The sequence below is a fragment of the Carcharodon carcharias genome, chromosome 3, assembly GCF_017639515.1.
Source record: "Carcharodon carcharias isolate sCarCar2 chromosome 3, sCarCar2.pri, whole genome shotgun sequence".
NCBI classification, from domain to species: domain Eukaryota; kingdom Metazoa; phylum Chordata; class Chondrichthyes; order Lamniformes; family Lamnidae; genus Carcharodon; species Carcharodon carcharias.
In genome coordinates this window covers 20,545,500-20,561,825 of record NC_054469.1, presented here as the reverse complement: position 1 = coordinate 20,561,825, position 16,326 = coordinate 20,545,500, and the positions used below count along the sequence as shown (strand labels likewise).

Below are 16,326 nucleotides of genomic sequence, written 5' to 3'. Positions count from 1 at the left end.
GGTGCGCCACCTCATAGTGCTGCCAGAATATTGACCAATGACGAGGAGGGAACAGAGAGAGAGAGGTTCGGGTTGGGATGGAGTGGGACTTGGAGGCGATGGTTTGTCCACACACCTGCTGACCTTGTCTACCTAGCCGGCCAGGGGCTGTAGGGCTGGGAGGTACTGTCTTACGACGGAAGGTGAAGCAGGTTGGGTCTGTCGCCACTGGAGTTTAGAGAGAATGAGAGGTGACCTTGTTGAAACATATTAGATTCTGAGGTAGGGCTGCCAATTCGGGCTGATGTATTCCGGGAAGCGTCGGAGGAAGTGATGTCACAGGAAGCCAGCGGCGGGGCGCAAGCGGGTGAATTTCTCCGCAGGCACAATTTCTCACCCGTCCCACCGCCTCACCCCGCTTCCCTTGGCCACTCTCCCAGCTTCAGCTTTTTGACGTTTATTCCTCTTTTTTGGTTTCTCCTTCCTCTCCCCCCACAACAGCCACCTGGGGGGACTTTTCCATGTTTAACTCTGGCTCCCAACGCAAGCGGGGTTCAAAATCCCAAGAGCAGGAGAAAACAGATTAACCAGCGCTTCGCTGATTGAGTTAATACTGCATCAAATTTTGCAACAACTGCAACTGATGCGATGCTAAACACTATAAAAGTCCTCGGACTACCCTACCAATCCAGTGATATGAGTAATTAAACCAACGCCTTCGACTGGCAGACAGATCTTAGCATGGATAGGGAAATAGCCGTCTGTCTATCTTGCCTCCAGCAGCTCGACTTGAGCTGAGATGTGTATTGAAATATCGATATTTCAACCGTTTTCGTCTGGCTCCTGCACTTACAGCACAGACAGCCAGAGCCGGGCACTCCACCCTAAAGCCCACTCGCGGAACCCAGGAGTGTCCGGCACACGAACCGAGTCCCCAGCGCGACAGCAGCTTAGGATTGTGGTTCCGCCCCCTCAGCCTGGCCTGAGCCTGTCCCTGTCGGCGAGCTCGCCCGGTCACATTTACTGATTAGAGATGTTGTGAGCACTGAGTGCGCAGGGTTATATTCTTTGAGCAATGGGTATCGTTCCCAAGGTAACGTGGGGAAACAATCCTGTCGAGCGGGGTTAATGTTTATGCCATCAATTTGTCCGTTCCTTTCCCGGTGACAGGTGCAGGAGTGACCCCTTTGCCTTCGGAAATCTCCCGGATTGCTTTTGAGAGCCACTTGGAGTCTGATGCCGATTCCAGGAGACTCCCGGCCATTCCAGGAGGAGGATTGACCCTATTCTGAGGGCGCTTGACAGGGTAGATGCTGAAGAGGATGTTTCCCCTCATGGTCAAAACCCAGAACTAAGGGGCACAATTTTAGGAGAAGGGGACTCCCATTTAAGGTGGAGACGAGGAGGAAATTTCTTCTCTCAGGAAATTGGTAGGGCTTGGAATTCTCTTCCCCAGAGACCAGTGGTGGCTGGGTCACTGAATATATTCAAGGCTGAGTTAGACAGACTTTTGGTTGACAAGGGAGCCAAGGGTTATGAGGGACAGCGAGGAACAACATAAGAACATGCAAACAAGGAGCAGGAGGCGGTCATTCAGCCCCTCGAGACTGCTCCGCCATTTAACAAGGGTTAAGGCCACATCAGATCAGCCATGGTTTTACTGACTGGCGAAGCAGACTCGAGGGGCTGAATGGCCTACTCCTCCTCCTATTCCTTATGTTCCAATGTGATTAAATGTTCCTTACGCCCCTTCACTCATTCTACCCGAGGGGAAATGGCCAATTACTGTCACCCACCCCCTCGTCACTATGGTAGCCTGACCGATATGGAGGATTAACTGCTGAGTATCCACAGTATCTCACGTTGTGCCAATTTCAGGAAGAGTGTGTAGAATCTGCTCCATCGCCTGCTTGTATCTGTGGGAGCCCAAGCTATTAGCACTTCAAACGCTGGCAGATTATCTGCAGCTTGGAGAATCCCTCTGTAGGTTCATTGTCACTTGCTAAATGGCAATCTGTTAATCTGACTCACCTGAAGAAGCCAGTTCAACATCTCATTTAATTTAGCTCAGAACATATTCCCTCCAAGAGCCATTTCTAATTATGTTTTAAGGGAGATTCTCACCACTTGCAGTCCCTTATAAAGATCATTTCATTGCAAAGGATACAACGCATGCAAGCATTTATTTCTTTTTCAGATCTTATTTTAACTATATCATGTATATTTAAAGTAAAAATATATATATTTTTTGAAACATGTGCCCCACAATAACCTGCGACAGAGCTGATTGTGACCCCATGTGTCAGAAGCTTGTAGATCTGGGCCTCACTCCAGAGACTGGAGTTTCTTGATTAATGCTCCCAGTGCAGTGCTAAGAGGGTGCTGCCCTGTTGGGGGCGCCATTTTTTGGGTCAACCTTTAAACCAAGGCCTCACCTGTCCTCTCGGGTGGATGTAAAAAGGCATATGTTCCTAATTCGAAGAGAAACAGGGCGCTCTCCTTGGTGCCTTGGCCAACATTTGACCCTCAGCCAGCTCCTGAAAGAACAGATTATCTGGTCATCAGCACATTAACGTTTGTGGGAGCTTGCTGTGCAGAAATTGGCTGCCGCATCTCCTATAATAATAAGTGGCTACACTTCAAAAGTGCTGTACTTCATTGGCTGTAGAGCACTTCGGGATGCCCTGAGGTTGTGAAAGGTGCTATATAAATGCAAGTGTTTTTTTTTTTCTCTCTTCGTCACACCTCAGGAATCTCCTCTAGCCGTTCTGATTTTCTCTGCACAGGTTCTCTCCTCAATGACTCCATGTTACTGCTCACCCTCACTCTGTCCAGTGCATCACTGGAGACTGACCTTTCAGTCACTAGACCTTCGGAAGTGTCTCCTAAAACCACTTTGGCTTGCTACCTCAACCCCTTCTTTCAAAATCCGGCGAACAGTTAGGTTCATCTTTCTACACGTTCCTCCTTAATCCTCCTCGTCTCCTGCACCCTATCTCCCCTGTAAAACTTTATGAGGCGCTGTTTGAAATGCTGGACGCGCTATAAGTGGAAGACACGGTTGGAAAGAAATTGGCGGAACTTTCTCATGGACCACATGCGGGCCCCAAGAACCACGCTCGCCGTCGAGGTGCCTGTCGGCCTAACTTTACGTGAGGCGGGCTCCTGATTAGCCACCTCCATGTTTGCCATCTAATTAAGGATGGCGGGCAAGTTGCTGGGCAGGAGGCCCAAAGGGAAGGCCCCCAGCACAGGCCGGTTGGCAGCCAGCCGCAGGATAGGTGCGCGCTGCAGAGATGGAAAGGCGAATGCGAGGGTGCCTCAAAATGGAGACCCTCTTGAGAAGTCAGCTGAAAATCTGAAGCCAAGGGAGGCCCACAGTTGCGAGGGTCATCCGTTTGGTGGAGAAGCCCCCTCCACAATAAGTCTTGCGGCTGCGCCTGCAGCCTTATTCATTGGGTCAGCGAGAGGACGTGGCACTGACCCTCCAGCTGGCCGCCGGGAGGTCACCTCCAAGGCGCTGCTGGCCCTTGAGCTCAGCAGGGTTGCCGATCTGATGCTGGGAAAATGCTGCCAGGCTCTGAAACTGGCCCCTGGACGGGGCCTTAATTGGCCAAATTGGCTGCCCCCCCCCCCCCCACCCTCCTCCCACCCCCTCCGTGGATCAGGCTTCCAATTCCAGCGGAAGCCAGCCCCCAGGAATCTCACTCTGAGGTGGGACGGCGTCCGGGAGCCATCCGGACATGCAGCCATTCGACTTTCTCCCCCCCCCTCCTCCAGCCCCCACCTCTGAAACCACCTCCCCCTTGGCGAGCCTCCTTAGGCAGCACTATCCAAGCCCACGAGCGCTACCATCTAGAAGGACAAGGGGCAGCAGACAGATGGGGAACACCACCGCCTGCAAGTTCCCCTCCGAGCCGCTCACCACCCTGACTTGGAAATATATCGGCCGTTCCTTCACTGTCGCTGGGTCAAAATCCTGGAGCTCCCTCCCCAACAGCGCTGTGGGTGTACCTACACCACATGGGCTGCGGCGGTTCAAGGAGGCAGCTCACCGCCGCCGCCTTCTCAAGGGCAGTTAGGGGATGGGCAATAAATGCCGGTCCAGCCAGCGACGCCCACATCCCGTGAACGAATTTTTAAAAAATTCGACTCACTGCCTTCACGACTAAATGTAAACCTTCAATTAGTTTGAGGGAGAAGTACAGCTGGGACTGGCAATGCACCATTTGCACCACCAGGTCATTGTAGACAATTAATACAGTGTGCTTTATGGCATGTTTCTTTTTGACCAGTGTTATTCCCTCTGGTCGAAAGAAGGTTGAGGATCAAACTAAATGGGCCTTTTAAATAATAGAAGATCTTGATAAGGTTGAAGTGAGCAAGCTGTTTAACTCAGGCAAACAGCATTGAACTGAAGCAGAAAATTCGAAACTATCAGCCAGAGATTTAAGACATGGCTCAGAGAAGGTAGTTGATTCAGGATCTCCTGACATTTTTAAAGCAAACTGCATTATTATCAACTGGGGACGGCTGAGGGTGACAGAACCAGCGGCGCTTGAGGGTGTTTATTTTTTTAATGGGGGAATATGGAAAGTGCTTTGTGCACCTTAAAGTAGTGGGTTGGCAGACGGAATGTGAGGGAGTGTGTGAGAGATCTTGGTGCACAGTTTTGGGGGGGGAGGGGGGGGGTGGTGGGGGGTGGGGGGGGGGGGGGGAACCCTGATGTCGGAGTCTAATGGGGGGGACGCGACCCCGCAGCAGGGGGGTGAAGGGAACAGTCACCCACCACTGACTTTCCCAATGAGTGACCAGGGGGCACGCTCACCATCCAGTGAAGGACGGTGTGCCAGCTCTCAGAGCTGGAGGCTGCCTTTCCAATTAAGAGGGGGAGAGAGAGAGAGAGAGAGAGAGAGCGCGTCCATCTTGACACACCCTCCTCAGCAACTTTTGAAACTATTAAATTAAAATTTAGCACAGCAGTCGGGCCGCCATTGTGAAGGCAAAACTGCCCCCCCTCCACAGGATGGCCTGTGAGCAAAGCTATGGGAAGTCCACCGGCCTGCCTCTTGGAGATGCACCCACCCCAACCCCCACCTCCGCCCCCCACCCCTCCAGGAGACAGCCTAGTGCCCAACACCACAAGGGGCCTTGCAGGCTGCCTGGACAATCCCAGTCAGAGCCTGATAAATGGCCTTCATTGGCTTGTCCCTTACATCAATCGTTGTTGGCGTCCTCCCTCCCCAACCCCACCTCTGGGAAAACGGCTCAGTGGGCGATAGTGCTGGCAAATCGGAAACCCGGCCGATTTTTGCACCCGCCCGCCTCCAATTTGGAGAGGTGAAAATTCCGCCCGTCGATTCTGGATGGTGCCGACTTGACGCGTCTAATGAGCTCGTTCTCGGCTTGGGCTTTTGTACGATGACGTTGTGTTCGCTATCTACTGACGTTTCTCTTTTTGCTTTTGTTTTGTGCAGATAATCAATTCCATTACTCAGCAGTAAAAAACTAGTCAAGAAGTTGCAGGATGAAAAGATGGCACTCCTGTTTGTACCGTCAGGCCATCACTGCTTGCGTCGGTTCACTCGTGAGTCCCTGGCTGCCATTGAGAGGCGGATCGCTGAGGAACAGGCAAGCAGCGCTCAGAAAGATAGCAAAGAGGAAAGTGAGGAGGAAATGCCCAGTCCTCATGCTGACCTGGAGGCAGGAAAACAGCTGCCGCTCATCTATGGTGATGTCCCACCGCATCTCATCGGGCAGCCTTTGGAGGACTTCGATTCCTTCTACAGCAACAAGAAGGTAGGCAGTGAAAAGCAAAAACAAACCACATAATAAGGATTGAAAACACCATGTCAGCTAGTGAGACTTAAGGCAGAGTCTATTTTACATCAAACCAAGTCTATTTTACAGCAAACTGAGTCTATTTTACAGCAAACAGAGTTTATTTTACAGCAGTTTATTTCACAGCAAACAGTCCATTTTACAGCAGAGTCTATTTTACAGGAAACAGTATATTTTACAGCAAAAAGAGTCTATTCTACAACAAACAGTCTATTTTACAACAATCAGAGTCTATTTAACAGCAATCGGAGTCTATTTTACAGCAAACCAAGTCTATCTTACAGCAAACCAAGTCTATCTTACAGCAAACAGAGTCTATTTTACAGCAAACAGAGTCTATTTTACAGCAAAAAAGTCTATTCTACAACAGTCTATTTTACAGCAAACAGAGTCTATCTTACAGCAAACAGAGTCTATTTTACAGCATACAGAGTCTATTTTACAACAGTCTATTTTACAACAAACAGTCTATTTTATAGCAAATTGAGTCTATTTTACAACAAACCAAATCTATTTTACAGCAGACAGAGTCTATTTTACAGCAAACCAAGTCTATTTTATAGCAAACAGAGTCTATTTTACAGCAGACAGAGTCTATTTTGCAACAAACAGTCTATTTTACAACAAACATTCTATTTTAAAACAAACTGTCTATTTTACAGCAAATTGAGTCTATTTTACAGCAGACAGAGTCTATTTTACAGCAAACCATGTCTATTTTACAGCAAACAGAGTCTATTTTACAGCAAACCAAGTCTATTTTACAGCAAACAGAGTCTATTTTACAGCAGACAGTCTATTTTACAGTAAACCAAGTCTATTTTACAGCAGTCTATTTTACAACAGTCTATTTTACAGCAGACAGAGTCCATTTGACAGCAGTCTATTTTACAGCAAACGGCCTATCTTACAGCAAACAGAGTCTATTTTACAGCAAAGTTCATTTACTAAACAGAGTCCAGTTAAACTAAGTTTCAACGAACTACGGTCACCAAAGCTCATGACAATAGCAGAGTCTCCATCAAAATCTCAGTGAGTGGAGGATAGTCATATAATACAAATTGATTATTTCTCCAGGAGATATACTGAGTGAAGGGTAGTTGCATAATGCATGAATATTTCTCTTGCAAAAATACAATAAGTGGAGCATGTTTGCATAATGAGAATGGATTATTTGCAGTGAGCAAGCATAATTGCATAATGCAAATGGATTATTTGTCCAGAAAAATGTAGCGAGCGGAGGATAGTTGCATAAATCAAATTATGAACTTAAAATCAGCCCCAGTCACATACAGCAATGTGGTCTTTGGGTGTGATTGACAGGGAAATGACTTAACCATCTCCATCCTGTCTGGACTGGCAGTGTCACCATGTGTAGTGAACAAAAAATGATGCTTTTTTTTGGGAAACCACCATGGACATAGCCAGTGTGTGAGCTGATTATACAGGCTCAGTTTAGTAATGAGCAGCCCTTACAATATAGCAGCAGCAGAACAATGATCCTCACTCCACCAAATCAATTGCTCTGTTTAATGTGGTTGGTCATTTCACCATTCTCTTTGGAGTTTTTTTTTGCAGGGACTGTGGGGAATCAAACATTTCAGGCGTGATCCAGAACTCAATGATCACTTTTCTCACATTTAAATGGAATTAAACTGAAGGAGAGTTGGCTCTGTGCTGGGAAGAGCTTAAAGTTTCCTAGACTCACAGCTAGAATTGCAAACCTGGGGAGGTTTTATTACATGGCATCCCACCTCTCACTGTCCCACCATTCCCCAAACAATTAAATCCCCCACTATCAACATCCTGAGGGTTACCATTGACCAGAAACTGAACTGGATTAGCCATATAAATACTGTGGCTACAAAAGCAGGTCAGAGGCTTGGAACCCTGCGATGAGGAACTCATCTCCTGACTCCCCAAAGCCTGTCCACCATCCACAAGGCACAGGTCAGGAGTGTGATGGAATACTCCCCATTTGTCTGGGTGAATGCAGCTCCAACAACACTCAAGAAGCTGGATAACATCCAGGATAAAGCAGCCCACTTGATTGGCACCATATCCACAAACATTCACCCCCTCCACCACCTCCGACACACAGTAGCAGCAGTGTGCACTATCTACAAGACGCACTGCAGGAATTCACCAAGGCTCCTTAGACAGCACCTTCCAAACCCATGACCACTACCATCTAGAAGGACAAGGGCAGCAGATAGATGGGAACGCCATCACCTGGAAGTTCCCCTCCAAGTCACTCACCATCCTGACTTGGAAATATATCACCGTTCCTTCACTGTCGCTGGGATGAAAATCCTGGAACTCCCTTCCTAACAGCATTGTGGGTGTACCCACACCACATGGACTGCAGCGGTTTAAGAAGGCAGCTCACCACCACCGTCTCAAGGGGCAATTAAGGATGGGCAATAAATGCTGGCCCAGCCAGCGATTCTCACATCCTGTAAATTACTTTTAGAAACGTGTGATGCACACTCACTTTGAATAGACCCACCCCACTGCACCCACTCCCCCAATCCTCCTGTAACAGGAACGCAACGAGTAACCTTCCTCACGTCATCACCCATGAACATTTTGAGATGATTGTCTTCTCTCTTTGTGTCCCTACATGTGCTGGGCTGCTTGCTGAAATGGATTCTAGTGTTTTGACAAGAGCAAGAATAAAAAAGTGCTGAACACCAGAGGACATCTGGTGGGGCTAACCTGCCTAGTGCCTCATGGTGAGCGTCAATAGCGCCCACCAGCACCTTCCCTTATATAATCAGAGATCAAAAAAAAATGCACTTGTCCGAGTACCCTGCCACGGAATCCTGACTTTCCCTTGGTCTTTCCGGTTTTCCGGAATCTGACTTCCATGGGAACCAACCACATGGGAGCACTGGAAATTTCAAACCCCACCAGCAAGGCCATATAATGTGATGGATTTGTGTTTTGTTTCATATTTCGAGGCTGACAACGTACCTCAGCACCTTGGCGCTCCCTCGAAGGCCTGATAAGTATCAGATTTAATCGCAGTGCCGCGCTCTGTCAAAGTCCACCGGCTGCTTTCGATACGCCCTCTGCTCACCGTTCCCACCACTGATGTACAAGAAGGTGCCACTTGCCAGTGTTTAAAGTAATGACCGGGCAACACTGTAGACACAGCGTGCGTGCTTTCCCAGACAGTGTCACGTCTGATGAGGCCTTTTGCGTTTAGAGACAGCAGCCTTCACAGTCCACAATCAGAAATGAGACTCCGTAGGACGCCCACAGTGACAAAGCCCTGACAGTGAGTGGAGATGTTAGCTGAGATAAGGCAGTGCCGCACTGAGGTCAGTGTAGACTATACATGCAAGCAGCGTGCAGACACTGGTCACTCGCTCATGAACACCATCGCACCCCCTCCCCCACCCCGTGCCCACACCCCCACTACTTTTATGGAAACAGCAGAATAATGTGGTGTTCTATGCTATTTGAAATAGTAGCAAAGGAAATGCAGCTAATCAGACGCTAGCTCTGGTACTCAGGTTTCCTTTGAGCGTTTGGAGATCAGCTTTTGCATACTACTCGCAGGAAGGTGCAGTAATGGCCTGGTTACTGAATGACAATCAGGTTCGCATAGCTGAGTCTCCTCCACTGCATGCTTAGGAAGACCATCCTGCCCCTCCCTTTCCAAATCAATGGGTCATTGTGCAGCAAAGTGCTTGAGTGCCCTCACCCTGTCCATACTCGGGGTGATAAGAAACAGTCTTTGGTGAGATCTTGCAAAGCCCTGTCCTGTGACACGTCAGCCCCTTTGATATTGTGGTTCATCTACCTGTTCTAGCAATGCTAGGATTACTGTTCCACACACCCTAGAAATGGCAACCAACATCAAGTGGCCCACAGCCTACTATAATCTAGTTCCTTCCATCACCTGCAGAATCTGAGTATTGCTGAAAAAAGAGAGTATTTTGTCGAAGCTTTTCATCTTGCACTCATCCGGACAATTGACAAGAATACCAAATGTAAAGTGAACAACAATTTATGCCATGTGAGAAGAGAGCAAGTGGTTCCACTTGGTTGACAAGTGGAATCTGGTTGGTAGAGGCGTTGTCATAGAGAATGGGCCAGTTGGTGATTTTAACTCTGATTGGCCTGAGGAATGAACCAGTGAATGGCTGTCACTTATTTTGTTTAGCTGAAACAGGCGCAATGTGTGTACATGTTCTTTCTGTCTGCAAAGAACAGGGTCCTGTGTATTAATATATGCAGTTTCCAGTACACGCAAATGCACCATATTGCGAACCCAACTGACAATCTTAAATTGGTTGTCAGTGTAATTCTTAGCACACAGGACTTTTTAGCAAATTTTTTCCAATTGAGGAATCACATCGAATGTTGGACACTGTTTTGAGTTTTGCAAGCAGGGGCTGGTTGGGTACGGTCTGTACCCTGCCCATTGTGAACAGTGGCTGGGACTTGCTGTTTGATACAATCCACCAGTCTTTGGGATGTGTGGCCTACATACCTAGCATCACATTGGCACTGAAATTCATATAGCCCATTGCTAATTTGTGTGATAGGCACAACACCTTTTTGGCTTGACGGCAGCATCCTGTTAGTGGTGAATACACTCATGTTGCTACTGCATGGTAGCAGCGTGAAACAGCTAGCTTATGAACTTGGCTACTTGCGCAGTTGAGTTCAGTTTTAATGATATATCCAAATAGATGGTGTTGCCATGGGATTCCCTCCAGGCCCAGATGAGTAATGTGGTATATGAATTTCAGTGCCAGCATGATGCTAGGTAAGCAGGCTGTATATCCCAAAGACTGGCAGAGCATATCAAACAGCATGCCCCGCCCACTGTTCACAATGGGCAAGAGACAGACCGTACCCAACCAGCCCGTACTTGCAAAATTCTAAGCACAGTGTCCGACATTAGATGTGATTCCCCAGTTGGACAACATTTACCAAATAATCCTCAGTGTGCTAAGAATTAAGCTGACAACCAATTTAAGATTGCCATTTGGGTTCACAGTGTACTGGAAGCTACATATATTAATACACAGGGCCTTGTTCTTTGCTGACAGAAACAACATGCACACACATTGTGCCTGTTTCAGCTAAACAAATTAAGTGACAACCATTTGATAGTTCATACCTCAGGGCAATGCCTTGACCAATCAGAGTTAAGCTGTCTGATTTAAATTTCAAACCATGCTTGGCAGTTAACAGTCAGTTGCCATCAACTGGTACCTTCTCCATGGCAATGTCTCTACCAACCAGAGTTCACTTGCCAACCAATCAGCACTCTCTTCTCATATAGTGTAAATTGTTGTTCCCTTTACATTTGGTATTCTTGCCAATTATCCTGATGAGTGCAAGACAAAAAGCTTTGACAAAACATGCTGAACTCAAGTTCTGCTCTACCAAACATCTATTGACCTGTAGATTAAGACATACTTACTGGAAACAGATTTAGGAGCTGGATTCAATAGGATATATCTCCCTGCTTTATCACCTCTGGAACTGCGTTTTTTATTAATTCTCGGAATGTTGCATGGCACTGGCAATTCCAATATTTATTGCCCTTCCATAGTTGCCTGGAGAAGGTGGTAGAGGCCCAGTTTTGGTGCCATTGAGTAGCTTGTCAGGCCAGTTCAGAGGGCATTTAGATGCCAACTACACTGGCGTGGGACCGGAATCACTTATAGGCTGGACTGGCTAAGGATAGAAAGCTTGATAACAGGGTTGGGTTTTTATGACATCCCAACAGCTTCCTGCTCCCCGGTGCCAGCTTTTCATTTCCGGATTTTTTTTAAACGGAATTCAAATTCTCAAACCATCATGGCGCGATTCGAATTCATGTCCCTTGCGTCATTAGCCCAAGCCTTGGGATTACTAGCCCATACTGCACCAGCCTCCCTGCTCAGACTGAGAGAACGAAGGACTCTTTTCACTGTGCGCCGGTAGATGTTTGAGGCGAAATGGGCTCCGCGCAACCTCACTCACTATCACAAAATTGCCCAAAAGCATCGGCGCAAATTGGAACCCAGAAAGGGCACAAGGTGATGTTGGAACCAGGGAGGTAAAGTATGTGGTCTTGGGATTTGAGTGTGGAGATCTTGTAGGACACAGTAAGGAGAGTGTTGCTTTGCTTGTGGGCTGTGCTATACTGATGTGAGCAATGGGGTCACCTGGTTTTGGCTCTGAAAACTTTGAATAATTTGTCCTGATGTGCTTAGCACAAGCCTGATTTCCTGTGGTTCCTGCAAGCTGACTATAGTTTGGGAGCAGAGTAGGGGTGATTGGGGTGGGTGGGGGGGGGGAGAGGCGCAGTTGGGGGGCCAGGGGAAACTAGCTAAATTGCTCTTGCAGAGAGCCAGCACAGAGGCGATGGGTTGAATAGCCTCTCTCTGTGCTTTAACCATCCAATGGTTCCATGAATATAAACACTCAGTCACTCACAATCTCACAGTTTTACACAATGTCACTTGATATCAATGTCACACGCTATCCCGGTGACACAGTGTCACAGAATATCATGCCATGAGATAGTCGGTTAAGTTTGTAAAGCTCCTGTTGTTTTTAATTCTGTGTGGACTGTGCTAGTTACACTGTTGTTTGCTAAGCCAATGTCTCTCTCTCTCTCTCTTCCAGACATTTATAGTGATCAACAAAGGGAAGACCATCTTCCGTTTCAGTGCCACACCTGCATTGTACCTACTGACTCCTTTTCACCATGTTAGAAGGATAGCTATTAAAATTTTAGTCCATTCATATCCTTTTAATGATTTGATGTTGGAGAGAATGAGGCTAACCTCATCAAAATCCACTGTACATCTCAGTTCTGCAATGGTGATGTTCTTCCATAGATGTGTCAAACAGATCGGAGAGGGAGCTGTGCTGATTGTCCAGGGGCAGTATAAGTGACATTCTCCTTATTGCGGTTTATATTAGCAGGTGATGACCTAAATGGTAAGGTGCGCAAAGGAATAAAAGGACAGGGTAATCCAGGATTGCCAAATGCTGCAGTGCAGGCAGCAAAGAAAACCCCCATCAGAGGGTGAAAGGGATTGCATGTTTATTCCTTGAGGAAAACCAAAGCTGTTGTTCACTAGGATCAAGGAGCTTAAGGAGATCAAATAACAGGCGTTCAAAATTTCAAGCCAAATGTTTGGACTCTGCATGATTGCTCCCATTAGTCGGTGAATGGTTTAGGAGGGGGAATAGCGATTCAGGATCAATACTAGAAAGACGAGGTTAGAGGGACATAACTTCATGAATATGAAACGTTTTAACACAATACCCAGGAGCGAAAAAACAGTTTGGACCAGTATTCTTATTTCCCAGTTTTTACTGTTCTTTTTTCCTTCTGGGAAGCATTTACGAGACAATCTGATAAATATTTAAAAGGGGCCAGGGAATGAGATGAGGGTGAACAGCTGTGACTAGCACACTGGGCCGAATGGTCTCCTCTTGGTTGGAATTCCTACCATTCTGTGCACCATGGAAGCTAATCATTTCCACCTCATTGAACAATTGTCTCGGCTCTTCTTTCTGTATGTCAGAGGGTTGATGAAATGAAGTATTGAGCTCTCAGTTGTTTTAGTGTGCTGAGCTCAGCGTGAGACCAGAGGTTTACTTCTCTGTTTGTTTACGGGATGTGGGTGTCACAGGCTGGGCCAGCATTTATTGACCATCCCCTTGTTTACAGGGGATTTAAGAGTCAACCGTATTGCTTTGGGTCAGGAGTTTCATGTAGGCCCAGACCAGATTTCCTTTCCTAAAGGGCATTAGTGAACTAGATGTGTTTTTTTTACAACAATTGACAATGGTTTCATGGTCACCATTAAATTTTAAATTCCAGATTTTTTTTTTAATTGAATTCAAATTTCACCATCTTTAGTAGTGGGATTTGAACCTGGGTCCCCATAGCATTACCTTTGCTCTTCTGGTTTACTGGTCCAGGGACAATACCACTACACCATCACCTCAAGGGCAATACAGCTTTAAGAGCACATGAGCAGATTGACCACCTGACTACGACCTAGTCACTGTGCGGCATGGGCTACAATGTTAATGTTCGTCCCGAGTAGGGTCTGGTTGGAGAAGCACTCTGTTGTCTGTGTGAATAAGTAGCATGTGCTTCGTTTCATATCGGTCTCTGCGTCTGCTGTATATTGTTATCCACTCACCCACTGACAGATAAGCGCGCAATCAGTTCACGAGCAAAGTGACCCCACAGTCGAACATAACAATGGGCAAGAACGTGGGAGAGGGAATATAATGTGAATAAGTGTGAAGTGGTAGGAAAAGCAGAAAGGCAGAGTATTTCTTAATTGGGGAGAGATTGGAAAGTGTTGATGTCCAAAGGGACCTGGGTGTCCTTGTTCATGAGACACTGACAGCTAATTTTAAAAGAATCGCTGTGTTAACTATAAAATCAGACTAATCAGTGAAACAAAATATATTTTTCAAAGTTGTCAACTACAATGGGTCTTGTCAAAAAAAGCCCTACACATTCCTTTATTAAACTGCTTACAACGCTGACCATTTTATCTGAAATTTGTGTTATTCTCTCAAATTTGCATAGTGCTGCTGCAACTTTCAATTTCATGAGTTGGAAATCTGAATGTTTAAGAGCAGGGTTTGTTCGTTTCCAGAGGTCAAGTTTATGGTTTAATCAAGGACTAATTTTAAACAATGGCATTTATAAATCTATCTTGAGTAGTTCCGCTGGGCTGTGGGGATGGGGAGAGAGAGGTCAGTGAGAATAGGGAGACAGAGATCATTGGGGATAGGGAGAAAAAGGTAATCGGGAATAGGGAAAAAGAGAGAGCGCGGCGGGAATAGGGAGTGACAGATCAGTGGGAAAGGAGAGAGAAGAGAGAGGTCAGTTTTAAGTGACTAGTTTACCAGCACCCCCTCTGGGTTTAGAGAGGGCTGTGCAGCCCTGGTGTGGCAGCCAGCGAGTGGGTCTGAAGCCAGCTTTGGCACCTCACTGACTTCCCTGAATCACATTGCACGTTGTCATTGTCAGGAGTTTCCATGTCACCTTAAGAGGTTGCTAATCAAATCGATGGTGTCTTTGAGAGCCAGGGAACAGATTCAGCGTGGGCGAGCGCTGGTTTGGGGACGACGTTCCAAATTGCTAAACCAGTGGTGTCGCAAGAGGTCAGAAGCTGATTTGTGGCCTGATGCTCGTCAGGTCCTTATCCTGGTCCTCTCAGGGAGAAAGGTTAATAAACCCTTCCACAAATTCCAGCTCAGTTCTGTGAGAGGTGGCTTTCAGAGTGGTGACACACACCACGTGAATGCAGAACTGTAGCACTCCTGCTTCCCTGGTACATTTGGGATATAATGATCACTACATTCAATTCTCTAACTTAATACCCCAACTGAGAGAATCCACAGAACTGCAAACATTTACCCCCATGATATATTCATAAATATCCACAAGGTTGATTTTATTGGTCATTTATTGCTAAAGTCCCCTCCATTGGTTGATAATTATTCCAGAACAATTTCAAGTCTGTGTGATTTGAGTTAAAGCCGTGATCACTGGAATGAGACCAGTGTTTGCAGAAACTCTGCAGCTCTTCAGTGGCGTGTTCAATGCAGGCGGTGAAGCCAGAGTTAAGGGAAGATTGAATAAAAGTGTTCAATGTCAAGAAAGGCTTTGATAGAGTAGATAAGGAGGAATTGTTTCCAATGTCAGGGGGTGGAGTGGTCAGTAACCAAAGGGCACATAATTAAGGTAATTGGCAAAAGAACCAAAGGTGGGTGAAAATTGGATAGATACTTGAAAAGGTAAAAAAAAAATGCAGTGTTTTGGAGAAAGAACAGGGGAGAAGGGGACGAACTGTCCTCCTCTTTCAAAGAGGCAGCACAGACACAATGGGCTGAATGGCCTTCTTCAGTGCTGTAAGATTCCTTGGTTCTATAAATTACCACCGTGGGAGTTTTGGATGAACACAGAGCTGCCCAACCAGAGACACTGCTCAGTGTCAGGGCCTCTTTTCAATTTGAGAATGGTTTTCACTGACATGGGGGGGCGGTTGTGTGTGTGTGTGGAGATGGTAGGGTTGGGGGCGGGGGCGTGGGTGAACAGTGTCCCGTATCCCGATCAGATGGACGTACAACAGATGGGAGAGACCTGCAGAATCAATGATGCAACTGCAGGAGTCTTAGCTTGCCAGTTGGAATCATGCTCACTAATTAGCCAATTAAGTAGAAAAATTATATTAAGTCTCTCTACTTCCTTATTTAAAAGCAAAATGTGTTGAAAAGCTGTCAACTTGCTGCAAAATTTCTCCTTAACTCTTATTTCACATTGTTCAATCTGTTCATTATGTGCACTATTTTGACCAACTGCGTGTTCATGACTATGTCTGACCCGGCTCCTTGGACAAAGAATGTCGAGTGAGTATGAAACCCGCACTGTTTTCGATTCTATTGCAATGTCTTCTGTGAACAAACCTTTTAAAACTCTGCTCTTTCTCTTTTGCTACTGCCCAAATTCCG

At 46.6% G+C, this 16,326-nt stretch overlaps 1 protein-coding gene across 4 annotated transcripts in view; it reads left to right on the top strand.

The window, feature by feature from the left end:
• The window catches only part of scn5lab (sodium channel, voltage gated, type V-like, alpha b), a 273,446-nt gene that overhangs the window by 39,583 nt on the left and 217,537 nt on the right, over positions 1-16,326 (top strand). For all 4 annotated transcript variants that reach the window (XM_041183161.1, XM_041183162.1, XM_041183164.1 and 1 more), the window contains 3 exons: positions 5,457-5,778; positions 12,460-12,578; positions 16,135-16,224. In XM_041183161.1, the coding sequence (XP_041039095.1) occupies positions 5,515-5,778; positions 12,460-12,578; positions 16,135-16,224 (473 nt within the window). In that variant the 5' untranslated portion in view covers positions 5,457-5,514. The remainder of the gene's footprint in view (positions 1-5,456; positions 5,779-12,459; positions 12,579-16,134; positions 16,225-16,326) is intronic.